Source organism: Schistocerca nitens, chromosome 6 (genome assembly GCF_023898315.1).
Source record: "Schistocerca nitens isolate TAMUIC-IGC-003100 chromosome 6, iqSchNite1.1, whole genome shotgun sequence".
Classification (NCBI taxonomy): Eukaryota; Metazoa; Arthropoda; class Insecta; order Orthoptera; family Acrididae; genus Schistocerca; species Schistocerca nitens.
The window spans coordinates 169,956,119-169,969,142 of record NC_064619.1 but is presented as its reverse complement, the minus strand read 5'-3'; the positions used below and the strand labels follow the sequence as shown (position 1 = coordinate 169,969,142).

Genomic DNA, 13,024 nt, shown 5'->3' with positions numbered 1-13,024 from the left:
AGTGATAAATCTATTGTCTACTAGAATCGCAGCAATGATTGCTAGAAATGTGTGAGAATCCTGTAATGCCAGAGAAGTATATCCTCCCTTTTTCTCTAGTGGACTCCTATGTACTCAGGGTAATATCTCGACAGGGTTACCAATCGTTCCGTATCGTAGGGGAATTCCCGTGCTTGACAGATAAAACGTTATTCCGTATGGGACTTGTAGCGACGCTAAAATCCCACATTTAACATTTTTCTGATAATTTATCTTCTTCGTGAAGCCATTCTTCGAAATGTTAAGACCCATATGTCTCTGATCAATATATTGAATTTGAATTATAACACGTTTTTCGGGGTCAAGGTGCGGTACAGTTTATTATTATTATTATTATTATTATTATTTAGTCATCAGTTTTGTGACTGGTTTGATGCGACCCGCTACGAACTCCTCTCCTGTGCTAACCTCTTCATCTCAGAGCAGCACTTGCAACCTACGTCCCCAATTGTTTGCTGGATGTATTCCAATCTCTGTCTTCCTCTGCAGTTTTTTTGCCGTCTACAGTTCCCCCTAGCACCATGGAATTCATTCCCTGATGTCTTAACGGATGTCCTATCAGCCTGTTCCTTCTCCTTGTCAGTGTTTTCCACATATTCCTTTCCTCCCCGATTTTGCACAGAGCCTCTTCATTCCTTACATTAGCAGTCCACCTAATTTTCAACATTTGCCTGTAGCACCACATCTCAAAAGCTTCGATTCTCTTCTGTTCCGGGCTTCCCACAGTCCATGTTTCACTATCATACAATGCTGTGCTCCAAACGTACACTCTCAGAAATTTCTTCCTCAAATTAAAGCCTATGTTTAAAACTAATATACTTCTCTTGGCCAAGAATGGCGTTTTTGCCAGTACTAGCCTTCTTTTGATGTCCTCCTTGCTCCGTTCTTCATTGGTTATTTTGCTGCCTAAGTAGCAGAACCCCTTAACTACATGTAGTTCGTGACCATCAATCCTGATTTTAAGTTTCTCGCTGTCCGCATTTCTGCCGCTTTTCATTACTTTCGTCTTTCTTCGAATTACTCTCAATCCGTATTCTGTGCTCATTCTGTGCTCATTCAGCAGATCATGTCATTCCTCTCCACTTTCACTCAGTGTCATGAGCGAATCTTATCAGTGATATCCATTCACCTTGAATTTTAATTTCAGTTCTGAATCTTACTTTATTTTCGTCATTGCTTTTTCGATGTAGAGATTGAACAGTACGGGCGAAAGACTACAACTCATTATGTAACTGTTATTGGACAATGCACTGATGATGGAAATTGCGTTATCGAAACTGTACCCCACGTCGCTTGTCAAAGCCCATTGTGTACCCTTGATGGCCGGCCGCGGTGGCCGAGCGGTTCTAAGCGCTTCAGTCCGGAACCGCGCGACTGCTACGGTCGCAGGTTCGAATCCCACCTCGAGCATGGATGTGTGTGATGTCCTTAGGTTAGTTAGGTTTAAGTAGTTCTAAGTCTAGGGGACTGATGACCTCAGATGTTAAGCCCCACAGTGCTCAGAGCCATTTGAACCATTTTTTGTAGCCTTGATGACTGCAAGACACAAAGGTTTACGCCTCGCCTGGGCCCATCGACACCGGCACTGCACTGTTGATGATTGGAAACATGTTGCCTGGTCAGACGGATCTCGTTTCAAGTTGTATCGAGCGGATGGACGTGTATGGGTATGGAGGCAACCTCATGAATCCATAGACCCTGCATGTCAGCAGGGGACTGCTCAAGCTCTGTAATGGTGTGGGACGTGTGCACTTTGAATGGTATGGGACCCCTGATACGTCTACATACGACTGATAGGAGACTCGTACGTAAGCATCCTGTCTGGTCACCTGCATCCATTCATGTCCATTGTGCATTCCGACGGACTTGGGACATTCCAGCAGGACAATGCGACACCCCACACGTCCATAATTGCTACAGAGTGGCTGTTGGAACACTCTTCTGAGTTTAAACGTTTCCGCTGGTCACCAAACTCACCAGACATGAACACTGTTGTGCATAAATGTTCAAATGTGTATGAATTCCTAAGGGACCAAACTGCTGAGGTCATCGGTCCCTAGACTTACATAATACTTAAGCTAACTTAAACTAACTTAAGCTAAGAACAACATACACACACACTCATGCCCGAGGGAGGATTCGAACCTCTGGCGGGAGGGGCCGCGCAATCCGTGACATGGCACCTCTAACCTTGAAGCCACACCGCGCGGCTGTTGAGCATATCTGGGATGCCTTGCAACATATTGTTCAGGAGAGATCTCCACTCCGTCGTACTCTTAGGGATTTATAGACAGCCCTGCAGGATTCATGGTGTCAGTTTCCCCCAGCACTACATCAGACATGACTAGAACCCATACCACGCCGTGTTGCGGCACTTTTGCGTGCTCACGGGGACCCTACACGATGTTAGGCAGGTGTACTAGTTTCTTTGGCTCTTCAGTGTATAAATATAAATGGAACGCGAAATTGACAAGGGATTTGATTTCCAGAAAACAATTATTTTTCATATTCTCAATTTAATTTGAAATCGAAATTACATTAGAAACTGTAATTATTCTTATATTTGTAACTAACTCTGAGCTGTAAAAGAAAATGATAAATAGTAGAGTTAGTCTCTCTGAATAGAATATCGATTGTATTTGTGATATCGCAGTTCCGCGAGTGTTATTTTGATATCACTGTTCTTTTCGACATCCTTTGGGTGAGTTGCTCACACGTTTCTGTTGTAGGCAGTTGTGGCAGCGATTTGGAAGGATTGTGTTACGTTGAAAGTGCAATATGGCAATAAACGTGTTTTGAAAAGAATACACAATCCTGCAACGACATATTATACACTTAATGTAAGTGACATAGCCTGGATATCTCCACGTAAGTACTCCATAAAGGAATCATCCACTTTGACTACTGTTCTGCGAAAAACAGTGAGAAAAATACACAATTTTTGCCAAGAAACAAGGTACGTCGACCACAAATTTTACTAAAATTACAGAAGGTAATTAACTGTACCATTCACTCTCAAGCTCATGCTTTACGTAGATGAACATTTTTTTTTATTCCAAATAAAACATAGTTAATGCTTAGCTTGTAACAATTATCAATAATTATTTTCGACTATTATTTGAACAGGTTAATGAGTGAAAGGTCAGAATACATAGCGGCGACCGTCTACGGGTGACAAGTCGTGTTACTTATACAGACGGACATCGGTATGACTTACGTGACATCGTCCCGGATGAACTCCGAGTTTCCCACTTTAGGCGTCAGATCGAGCACCGGGCGGTCCAGGCTATCGAGCACTTGCAGTTTGTAACCACCCTGCGAACAAAAATATGGCAAATCAATAATCGACACGCACTGGTCTCATACGTTTTATGACAATGCAATGTACAAGTTACACGTTTTATTGGTCTGCGTGTCTTTTGTTAATGTACTGGCATCTTCATTCGGTCCACATCCCTGAAGGTTGTTCTTCTTGATTAGACGTACGGAGCACGGTGGATGAATGAATTGAATCAATCAAGTACGCAATACTTTCAATACAGCAAAAAAAAAAAAAAAAAAAAACAGAAAGCGGAGTCACCCTATAGGAGTTGCTGGAGCAACTAAAGTAACAATGTTATTAATCAGGATTTGTGCAGTTTTGTCAGATAGTGACTGTGTTGGTGAACTGTATCTGTTATTGATGCACAATGATTGTTCATATTTTTCTATACACTCACTGTGGTTCTCATTACCAGTCTATTGAAAATATGGTAAATGGATATGACAACAGCCGGCCACCGAGCGGTTCTAGGCGCTACAGTCCGAAACCGCGTGACCGCTACGGTCGCAGGTTCGAATCCTGCCTCGGGCATGGGTGTGTGTGATGTCCTTAGGTTAGTTAGGTTTAAGCAGTTTTAAGTTCTAGGGGACTCATGACCTTAGAAGTTAAGTCCCATAGTGTTCAGAGCCGATATGACAACACGAAAAACGTAGCAACTGTTGCTCGTTCGAGAAAGATGATAAAAACGAATGTTCCAGGCGCTAATTTTATAGGCGTAGCATTCTAACGCGAGTTTCTAGCGCAGCCATTATTGTGGTTTCTGAAACTGAATTTTGTTTGTTCTTCGGCACCTTGTGTTTAAGCAGGCGTCCGTGTATTGTTAATGCAACCAATGAACAACGTGGAATCAATATGTAAATTCGGAACCGGTAATGGCGCTTTTTTTCAGTAAGGTAAATCAAAACCAAACTGTGACTGGCTGTGGTGTAATCTATAAGCGCTCTGACAAGGATTTGTTTCTGTTATTTTTCATCTTCATTTTGCTTGCACGATCGTTATTAGTGTCACTTCAAAAATGGAATAGTGTCAGTGACAAGTATTCTTCTATAGTAACTACGAATTGCCATCTACTGACAGAGTGACATGCTCTAACGCTCTAACATGTAATATCCTTTTTATACATATCCGTTTTCACAATTATGGGAATGTAGGAAAGTATGCATTTGTTGATTTGCCACAAGGGTTATTTTGTCATAACAAAGACGGAAGAGGAGGAGATTATAAGTTAACATCGACGTCCCGTATCACCTCTTCGGTCGGTGTATTTTGTTTATGAATAGCGATAACGTTTCCAAAATCTGAATTTCTGTATAAACAGTGCACTGTTTGACAGTATTAAATGCCAGGCGTCCACTACGATAAAGTGGCTTGCATGTCTGATATAAAGAAAAGCACTGTTTCATTGGCTTCCGTTTTTTGGGCTTTCTCATACATCACAAAGGTCCTCAGAAGAGGGTAAGTACATAAAATTATGCTTTTAACAAGGAAGAATAGCCTCTAACGTCACGAAGACACTCGTTCATTAGAGACGGGCGATTTAACAACAAAGCGGTGTATTCGTTTTGTCTTATAAAGAGATTTGCAGGCACGAAGCTACTCGCTTTTGATGTATGTTGTCAACAGTGAATCACAATTAAAAAATAATGGCAGCATTCAGAAATAAGCTGCTTAAGAAAAAGGTAAAAAATTGACCAGCGCCGAGAGTGCTCCCCTCCCTCCCCCCGCCCCTTTCCCCTGCTCCTATCGCTTTCAGGCATAGTCGACCTTTTCGCAATGTCTTTCACCCATGACGTCTTATGTTCATACATCACGCTAACTCATACATTTTTGGGTGAAGGCGACTCTAAAGACCTGAGCCAGAGCCATGCATGGGACGTCAGTCCCAGAAACAGGAGTGAAATGTCTTGTGTAATAGATTTTGAGTTATAACTGCTAAATTAATTATGCAACCACAAGTAAGTTATGTCACTCACAGATTACACAACTTTAATATGTTCGCTTTCTCTCATTCCCTGAGAAGAGGGAAGAGTGCAGAGCAAAACCTGCTACAACCGGCACAGCTGAGTATTGCATTGTCGACAGCACGTCATCGCTTCTGCTGTACAAAGTGGAAGGTCGTAGATAGCGAGTCACTTACGTGCAAATGCTTTATTTGTTTAGAATTAATTGCATATATCCCCAGTGTCTATCTGTTTAGTGTGTTATGGTCGAATATCAAGAAGGCTTCCTTTCCGACATACCACGACCATGATTCATGGCTCAAAACAAGAAGTTTTGAAAGCAGTTTCATTTACTGTAATGAAAAGTAACAGTAATAACTCGAATGACGCTGTTCGAAAGCAAACATTGTGAGAAACAATTAAACTAGATAAACAGAGCACTTTAGTTGCTTCAGCTGCAAAATAAGGGTTGATAGTTTTCTCCAATGTTATTTTAATAAAAATATCAGTTGATTATGGCTTATACCTTACCGATAAAGAAAATGAAGAGAGAAGAAACTTAAAAGAAGTTCCAGAAAAAGCAGAGGAGCGTGCAAAAGGGCAATATCAATGGTAGAGTAAAAGGAGACGGAGTGGTGGGGGAAGGATGCGATGCATCTTTCCACGGCTACACGCCCCTTAATCACAATGTCTCGATTTAAAAAAAAAAAAAGCTATGAAAAGTGACGGGCAATGTATATTTCATTCATTTATTTATTACACAGTGTTTTTCTCGGCGATACTGTCACAGGTATAAGGAAGTGTTGGACCATCAAATGCTGATAGTTATTTTTATTATTTATTTTTATATCTTTATTACAAATGTTTTCGTTGTCTGTAGGGGCTTTCAAGCTAATATAGGTACGTTCCAAGTGTTGTTTAGGCAAATGGCAAAAACAGAGTTGGCAACATTTGCTATTTTGAAAGACGCAGCCAAGGTGACCAACTGCAGCGCTTCCTTTGTCATCTGTTTCACAATACAGTAGACAATTTACAATAAGACACTAAATTTTATGAATGATTTGTATTCCCAACTTATTCTCAGAATCTTCGTTTATTGACAACTTTCAGTGTCTTGTTTGATTCAAGTTTCTGGGACCATATTAAACTTAGGATTTTGCCGCCCCCAAAAACCTGCCCTCCTGGCGTTGTCGCGGTTCGCTCTGCCCCCCCCCCCCCCTTCACCCGGCCTTTCGCTCCTGCACCTGCATATCTGAGAACGTGTTCAGGCTTAGACTCAAGGGTAGTGGCGAATGAAAGAGTTAGCCTTAAGGCGGGGGGGGGGGGGCGATGCCTGTTAAAAAAAAGAACCAAAATAAACGCCGTCAGTCTGAAAGTGCACATCTCAGCACACCTGTGGGCGCTGGATTCTCCTTAGCAAGCTGTACTCGAAGTGGTCGGAGACGTTACTGCCCAAGCCAGCCACAAATGTCCAACTGTGTGTGAAATCTTATGGGACTTAACTGCTAAGGTCATCAGTCCCTAAGCTTACACACTACTTAACCTACATCACCCTAAGGACAAACACACACCCAGGCCCGAAGGAGGACTCGAACCTCCGCCGGGACCAGCCGCGCAGTCCATGACTGCAGCGCCTAAGACCGCTCGGCTAATCCCGCGCGGCCCAAGCCAGCTCCTCACCCCACTCCTCGCCCTTTTTTCCTGAAGTCATCCAGTGAACGAGGAGCGCACGCCATGTTTTCGTTGGTACCAAGCAGCCTCAACCGCGCTTTTTTTGCCAGCAGGTACCTGAGACCATTTCCTGGACGAAAGTGTTCACGATGTGGGTGCAGTAGGCTCGTGTATCATCGTCTTGTAAGACTAAAGCATCGCCGAAATATTGACCTTACGGTTGGACAACAGGTTCGTTGGCCCTACTTTGAAACTGAACAGTCCTCAAGTTACCATCGAATGCGACGACATGCGTCAGACAAAACGTACACGGTAGTGGCATAAAATATATCTGACCCATATCCCTGCTTATTTTAAGGATCTGCATGCTTGGGACGTGGATTAGTACCCGGCCGCCTCCATCTTCTTCTGTGATGATGATCATCGTGTGTCAGACAGATCCTGCACCTCGGTGACGTCATTGATCTAGATTCCATTCTAGTTGTCGCCCTGAACAACTTCTTCGCGTATCACGGCGTTCTGGGTTTTTACTCGCGTTAACAATAAACACTTAGAGAGCAGTTCGATCGTATGGAGACTGTTGTATTCTGCCGGGGTCGACATAGCCTTCTCAGTTGACTACAAAAAGGCAGTGCGCGTTCTTTTCCATTCTCCTCCGCGTCATTATAAGCGATAAATTGTAGGTAGCGGCCATCAGCTGATATTGGTGGCCATGGGCTATCACTGTGAGACACATCTTCAGTCTGTATTAATATGTGCATCTGTATTCTGCAAATCATTGTGAACTGCATGGCAGACGGTACTTCCTATTCTACCAGTTATTAGGGCTTCGTACCGATCCATTCACCTATGGATTACGGAAGGAATGATTGCTTCAGCGACTGAGTGCGCGGTTAATTTGTCTAATTTTGTATTTGCGGTGCCTACGAGAGCGATATGCACGGGGTTGTTGTATATTCCTAGATTTCTTACTTAAAGTTGCTTCTTGAAATTCTGTTAAGTTGGCTTTTACGGCATAATTTGTGTCTATCTTCAAGTATGTACCAATATAGTTTTGTCAGCATCTGCGTGACGCTCTCCCACGGGTCAAGCAGACCTCCTGTCGCCATTCTTTGTATACGTCCAATATCCCATGTTAGCCATTTTTGGTATAGGTCGGACAAACTTGAACAATATTCTAGTATGGGTCGCAACAGCCTTTTGTAAGCGATCTCCTTTGTAGATGGATTCCATTTTCCTAGTATCCTACCAATGACCCAAACTCTGCCAGCTGATTTACGTGCGACTGGAACAAAGTAATACATTTCGTATCCCGGCAAGTTTATTCACCCAGGTATTTGTATGGGCAGAATAATTCCAGTTCTGTCTCACTGGTATTCTGTCTCCTAGGACATAACATTCTTTCGTTTAGTGAAATACACAAATTTACGTATCTCAACATTTAAAGCAAGTAGTCGGTGTTTCCATCATTTTGAAACCATACCAAGATCAAACCGAATATTCGTGCAGCTTTGTTACACAGTAACATCTTCGTAGATAACTGCATAACCTGCGGAAATTCTGTGGTTACTACTAATATTGTCATTCTTCAGTTTCTCCCGGCGTTTTTGTTGATCGAACATCCCACGGGCGTACTGCCTGTTCATAGTGTCCAACGGACATATGTCGCGACCATCAGGTGCGCTGACTAGGGGCGCAGTGCCGACTTGCAGGGGGCCCGGTTGAGTTGGCGTGGGTGTAGTTACTGCGTCCGCTGTGGCCGCCAGAACGTTTTGTTTCCTGTGTGTCTTCTTGATTAGGCCCAGAGCTGATTTCCATGCCTTTCTGAGATTATAGCCGCAGTCCTGTTTGGCGAGATTGTTCATGGTGCGGATTTCGCCGACCTCTCTAACGAATATATCCCACTCTTTCGAGGTTTGTGCTAAAATGCTGATACGTTCGTCTCGGACAAACTGTGCTCTGCGACCACTAAGTTGTTGGGGTACGTTAGTCGAGTGTGCCGCTGGTGTTCTCGGCATCGATACTCGACGGTGCGCTGTTTGTCTTGCCATCGTGATACGGTATCTGACATACGCTGACCTTACGTAAACCGAGACGCTCCGAATTTTAGTGGGCGGGCAAGACAGTTCTTACTCGGTGCTTTCTAGGTGTGTGCCCGATTTTTCCAGGTAGCGCGTCTATGTACGGTAAAAAGGCAGCGGCTGGGCCTTTCTCCCCGTGTTCGTCCATCTCCACAGGTTGTACTGTAGTGCAGGGGCGAAGAATGCACCTAATCTATCACTCCCAGAAATCTTTTTGTCGGTACACGGTTCTCAGGTGTATTTATTCCTTAACGAAATTCGTCATAAAAAATTTCTCTCTTTTTCTTACCAACAGCTTAGTTCATCGAATCAACGCTAGAAATAAAAAAATGGTTGTACAAAGATTTAAAGTCACTTACTTTCGTCCAAAAGTGTTCCCATTTTCCAGGAACACAAATTTTCTATGACTTGCAAGTAGCCATAAAAAGTTTAACTACTAACAAAGTTCAGCTTAACAGGTGTCTAAAGGATTTATTGGAGACCAACTTCTCGTTCTCTGTTGACGAATTGCTTTGTAGGACTAACTGATTTGTATATGTTAGTAAGAATATCAAATAATACGAGTACTGGCGCAATCTGACTTCTACACATATTCAGTGCAATAATACGTCCATCGTAAGTAAATACTTCACCTACATTATACAGAAAAAGGAAAATTAAGGTTCAACGTTCAGTAGATGACTAAGTCTTTATAGGTGGAGCACAGGCCACGATCGAGGGAGGAAACTGGACGTCTCCTTTCAATTGAAACAGCCAGGATTTTGCCTTAAGCGGTTTACAAGACCCGCAAAAAGCGGACCTCGCTGTCCAGAGTCAGTAAAGAGAAAGAGCCTACAAGCATTTATCAAGCCCACACAGACATCCTGAGCTGCCCATTCCGGAGGTTCGAGTCCTCCTTCTGGCATGGGTGTGTGTGTTGTCCTTAGCGTAAGTTAGTTTAAGTTAGATTAAGTAGTGTGTAAACCTAGGGACCGATGACCTCAGCAGTTTGGTCCCATAAGATCTTACCACAAATTTCCAAATTACTGTAGTGAGAAATGGTCCAGGTGGTTTATCAAATGCGAGATTTCATGTTTCTCTCGTATCTGGAGACGACTTGCCTCAGGTCATTAATCTGTGTCATGTAAATCGAAGTGAAAGTCACTGCATGGAATGAAACAGCTAGCTCTAGCACTAAGTTGTGCATTAAAACAAATTATTTCCGTTACGTGAGACAAATTATAATGTGAAAGAGTCTCGCAACCAGAAGAGAAAACAAATAACGATACCCAATGAGACAAGTTTGTCACAGATAACACAAAAAAAGAGTGTAAAGGTTTTGAACAATATCACAATTCCTATCCATCATTTCAAAGCAGATGACTGAGTAATATTTCAGCACCATCTGAACTGAAAGGATGAAGAACACGTCACTCTTACACTCCTTTTCTAAGCGGTTTTAGACGATTTCAGTGTTGCATTACCCAGCTTCCCTCAAATACCAGTGCCGCAGACTCTGTGTATTCTGTAGACCCTTACGCAGCTGCCTAGGAAAGTGCAAGACAAAATGTTGTTATGGCTACAGCGCATGTCGTCGATTAACTCTTTTGTGATAAATGAAACAGAAGTATCCACAGAAATAGTTGAGTCTTCCGTTACTCGAAAAACCAATACATAATTTACAAACAAAATTTTAACACAGCATCATAAAATCTAGCAAACTGATTATTAATCCATGTCATCAGCTCAACGACCTCGCCTACACTAATTACCAAGAACACTGAAAAGCGATACGTTTCGCATTCCTTATGCGTTTGCTATTTGTCGAACACATGCGATTCACACATTACCTGTACAATTTAGAAAAGTAACCAGGTCTCCCCTGCCACACTGAACATTATCTCTGTGTGAAGCTGTTCTCACTGAGAGCAATCCTCTTCTTGTTCTGAAGGTCAGGCAGACCTCTCGCCTCGTTGTGGGGAACATGTTAATGAAGTGTCCTTACAGACGAGCGCCTGCGTATGAAGGCAGCGGCGCACAGCTGCTTTGTAGTGCAGGTAGCGTAGCCGGGTCTGTGTAGGCGAACACACCATCGACAAGGCTAACAGTGAAAGTTCCTCTGGACTGCAACAAGATGGTTACACCACTCACAGCTTCAAAGCACAACTCGTTTCGTAGAACATATATTCTTTGTAATAAGAGCATAAATGTCAGCTATTCAAGAATAATGAAAGAAAGTGGCGCCGAGAGTGAGCAGAACGCTAAAGAGGGCAGATTACAGCGACGGGTGTTACAGTTTGATTTTTCACTCCAGGAAATTGCCTGTAGTACTCATTTTTCGTTCGCTTGTACTAGCATAAACTTCCATTACAATTTCACCGATTTTTTTCACATCAGAAATAAATTATTTTGCAATGTAATTACATAATAATTGAAATTTAATTTCATCTATGGAAACTGAACCAAATAAATACTGTTACGTCACGACCCGGCTGTTGAGCGGTTACGTATAAACAGCTCGACTTGCTAGGCTCGTTTAAGTCTGAAAATTAGCTAACTACGTCTTTAAAGTTTTTGACCGGCCTAATGCCCATAAAACTGAAATCACCAAGAAAATACTGTTATTGTTTTTATCTTCTACATAGACCACTTCGTCTGACGCTGAAATGATTTACAATTAACCTTTCTTAGATATACGAACTAGCATTTTCGTAAGGGATTTCAAACTTTGCGCCGGCCGGGGTGACCGAGCGGTTCTAGGCGCTTCAGTCTGGAACCGCGCGACCGCTACGGTCGCAGGTTCGAATTCTGCCTCGGGTATGGATGTGTGTGATGTCCTTGGGTTGGTTACGCTTAAGTAGTTCTAAGTTCTAGGGGACTGATGACCTCAGATGTTAAGTCCCATAGTGCTCAAAGTCATTTGAACCATTTTTTCAAACTTTGAATTTTGACCTCGTCGAGTTAGCCAATCAACCACTACTGCGGCTATAACCTTAACCAATTCTGGGAACCAGAATCTATACAACATCAAAAGTGAAAGGATTTCCGATGCAGGTGGGGCACCAACGAACACGTTGCTCATTGCATGCGCTGCTGGATGTGGGCTTAACACCGAATATTGGACACGCTCCAAGGTATGAACAGCGGACAAATCGCCTTGGGCCCGCTACGTGAGGTAAGTGGGGAGGTGATGTAGATAAAAGACCCGTGCTCACCCACAGGCAACCAATCTGATGACGGAGACGTGATCGATTTCCGAAACACTGTGCCTGTTGAACACACAGATCCGACCTCACTCCAGTATGTTATCATTCCTTTACTACAAATATTACTGAGAAATTTTTTGTGGTATTTCCTTTTTGTCAGCATTCACTAATGGAGCAGCCATCTCGCACAAAGTTTTCTCATAGAGAAGGAATCATACAAAATTTACACCACTCTTTCTTTAGATACGCTTTTAGTGTAAGGAACTTCACATACTCCTAACACCCATCACCAAAGACAACATTGTACAGTTTCTTGATGTTGTGTGGTTACAGTTTTTGGACCTCCTATAAATGTTTCATTTTCGAGGGAAGTGACGCGGCGTTTGAATCCAGCCACCCACTTTGTAACTTCAGTATGAAGCAGCAGATTTCTTATAAACATTGTCTTCGAAAGCTTTTTAGATTCTTTGAAGAAATTATTTCGAACATGATAAATTTATATATTTGTCAGAATCCATATGTCCTCTGGATCGGTCACAAGCCTTTTCAAGATCTAAAACTACCACATTTGGTGGACAGTCAAATTGCTTTCTTTTGTGGGTAATGGCTCAGTTGTATGTCAGCGATACACCAACAGCCCTTCCTAAATCCTCGTACTTCATATCAAGTATTGTGAATCATTTTCCTTTCAGAATTATTGGAAGCATTTTATTGTTCAAACGAATATGCATCTACTGTATACTCCCCAAGCCACCTGACGGTGTGTGGTGGAGGCAACTTCTATTA

At 42.6% G+C, this 13,024-nt stretch overlaps 1 protein-coding gene across 3 annotated transcripts in view; it reads right to left on the bottom strand.

Annotated features, from left to right (window-relative positions):
* LOC126263750 (uncharacterized) overlaps positions 1 to 13,024 on the bottom strand; it is a 498,031-nt gene that overhangs the window by 106,050 nt on the left and 378,957 nt on the right. For all 3 annotated transcript variants that reach the window (XM_049960935.1, XM_049960936.1, XM_049960937.1), the window contains exon 4: positions 3,257 to 3,354. In XM_049960935.1, the coding sequence (XP_049816892.1) occupies positions 3,257 to 3,354 (98 nt within the window). The remainder of the gene's footprint in view (positions 1 to 3,256; positions 3,355 to 13,024) is intronic.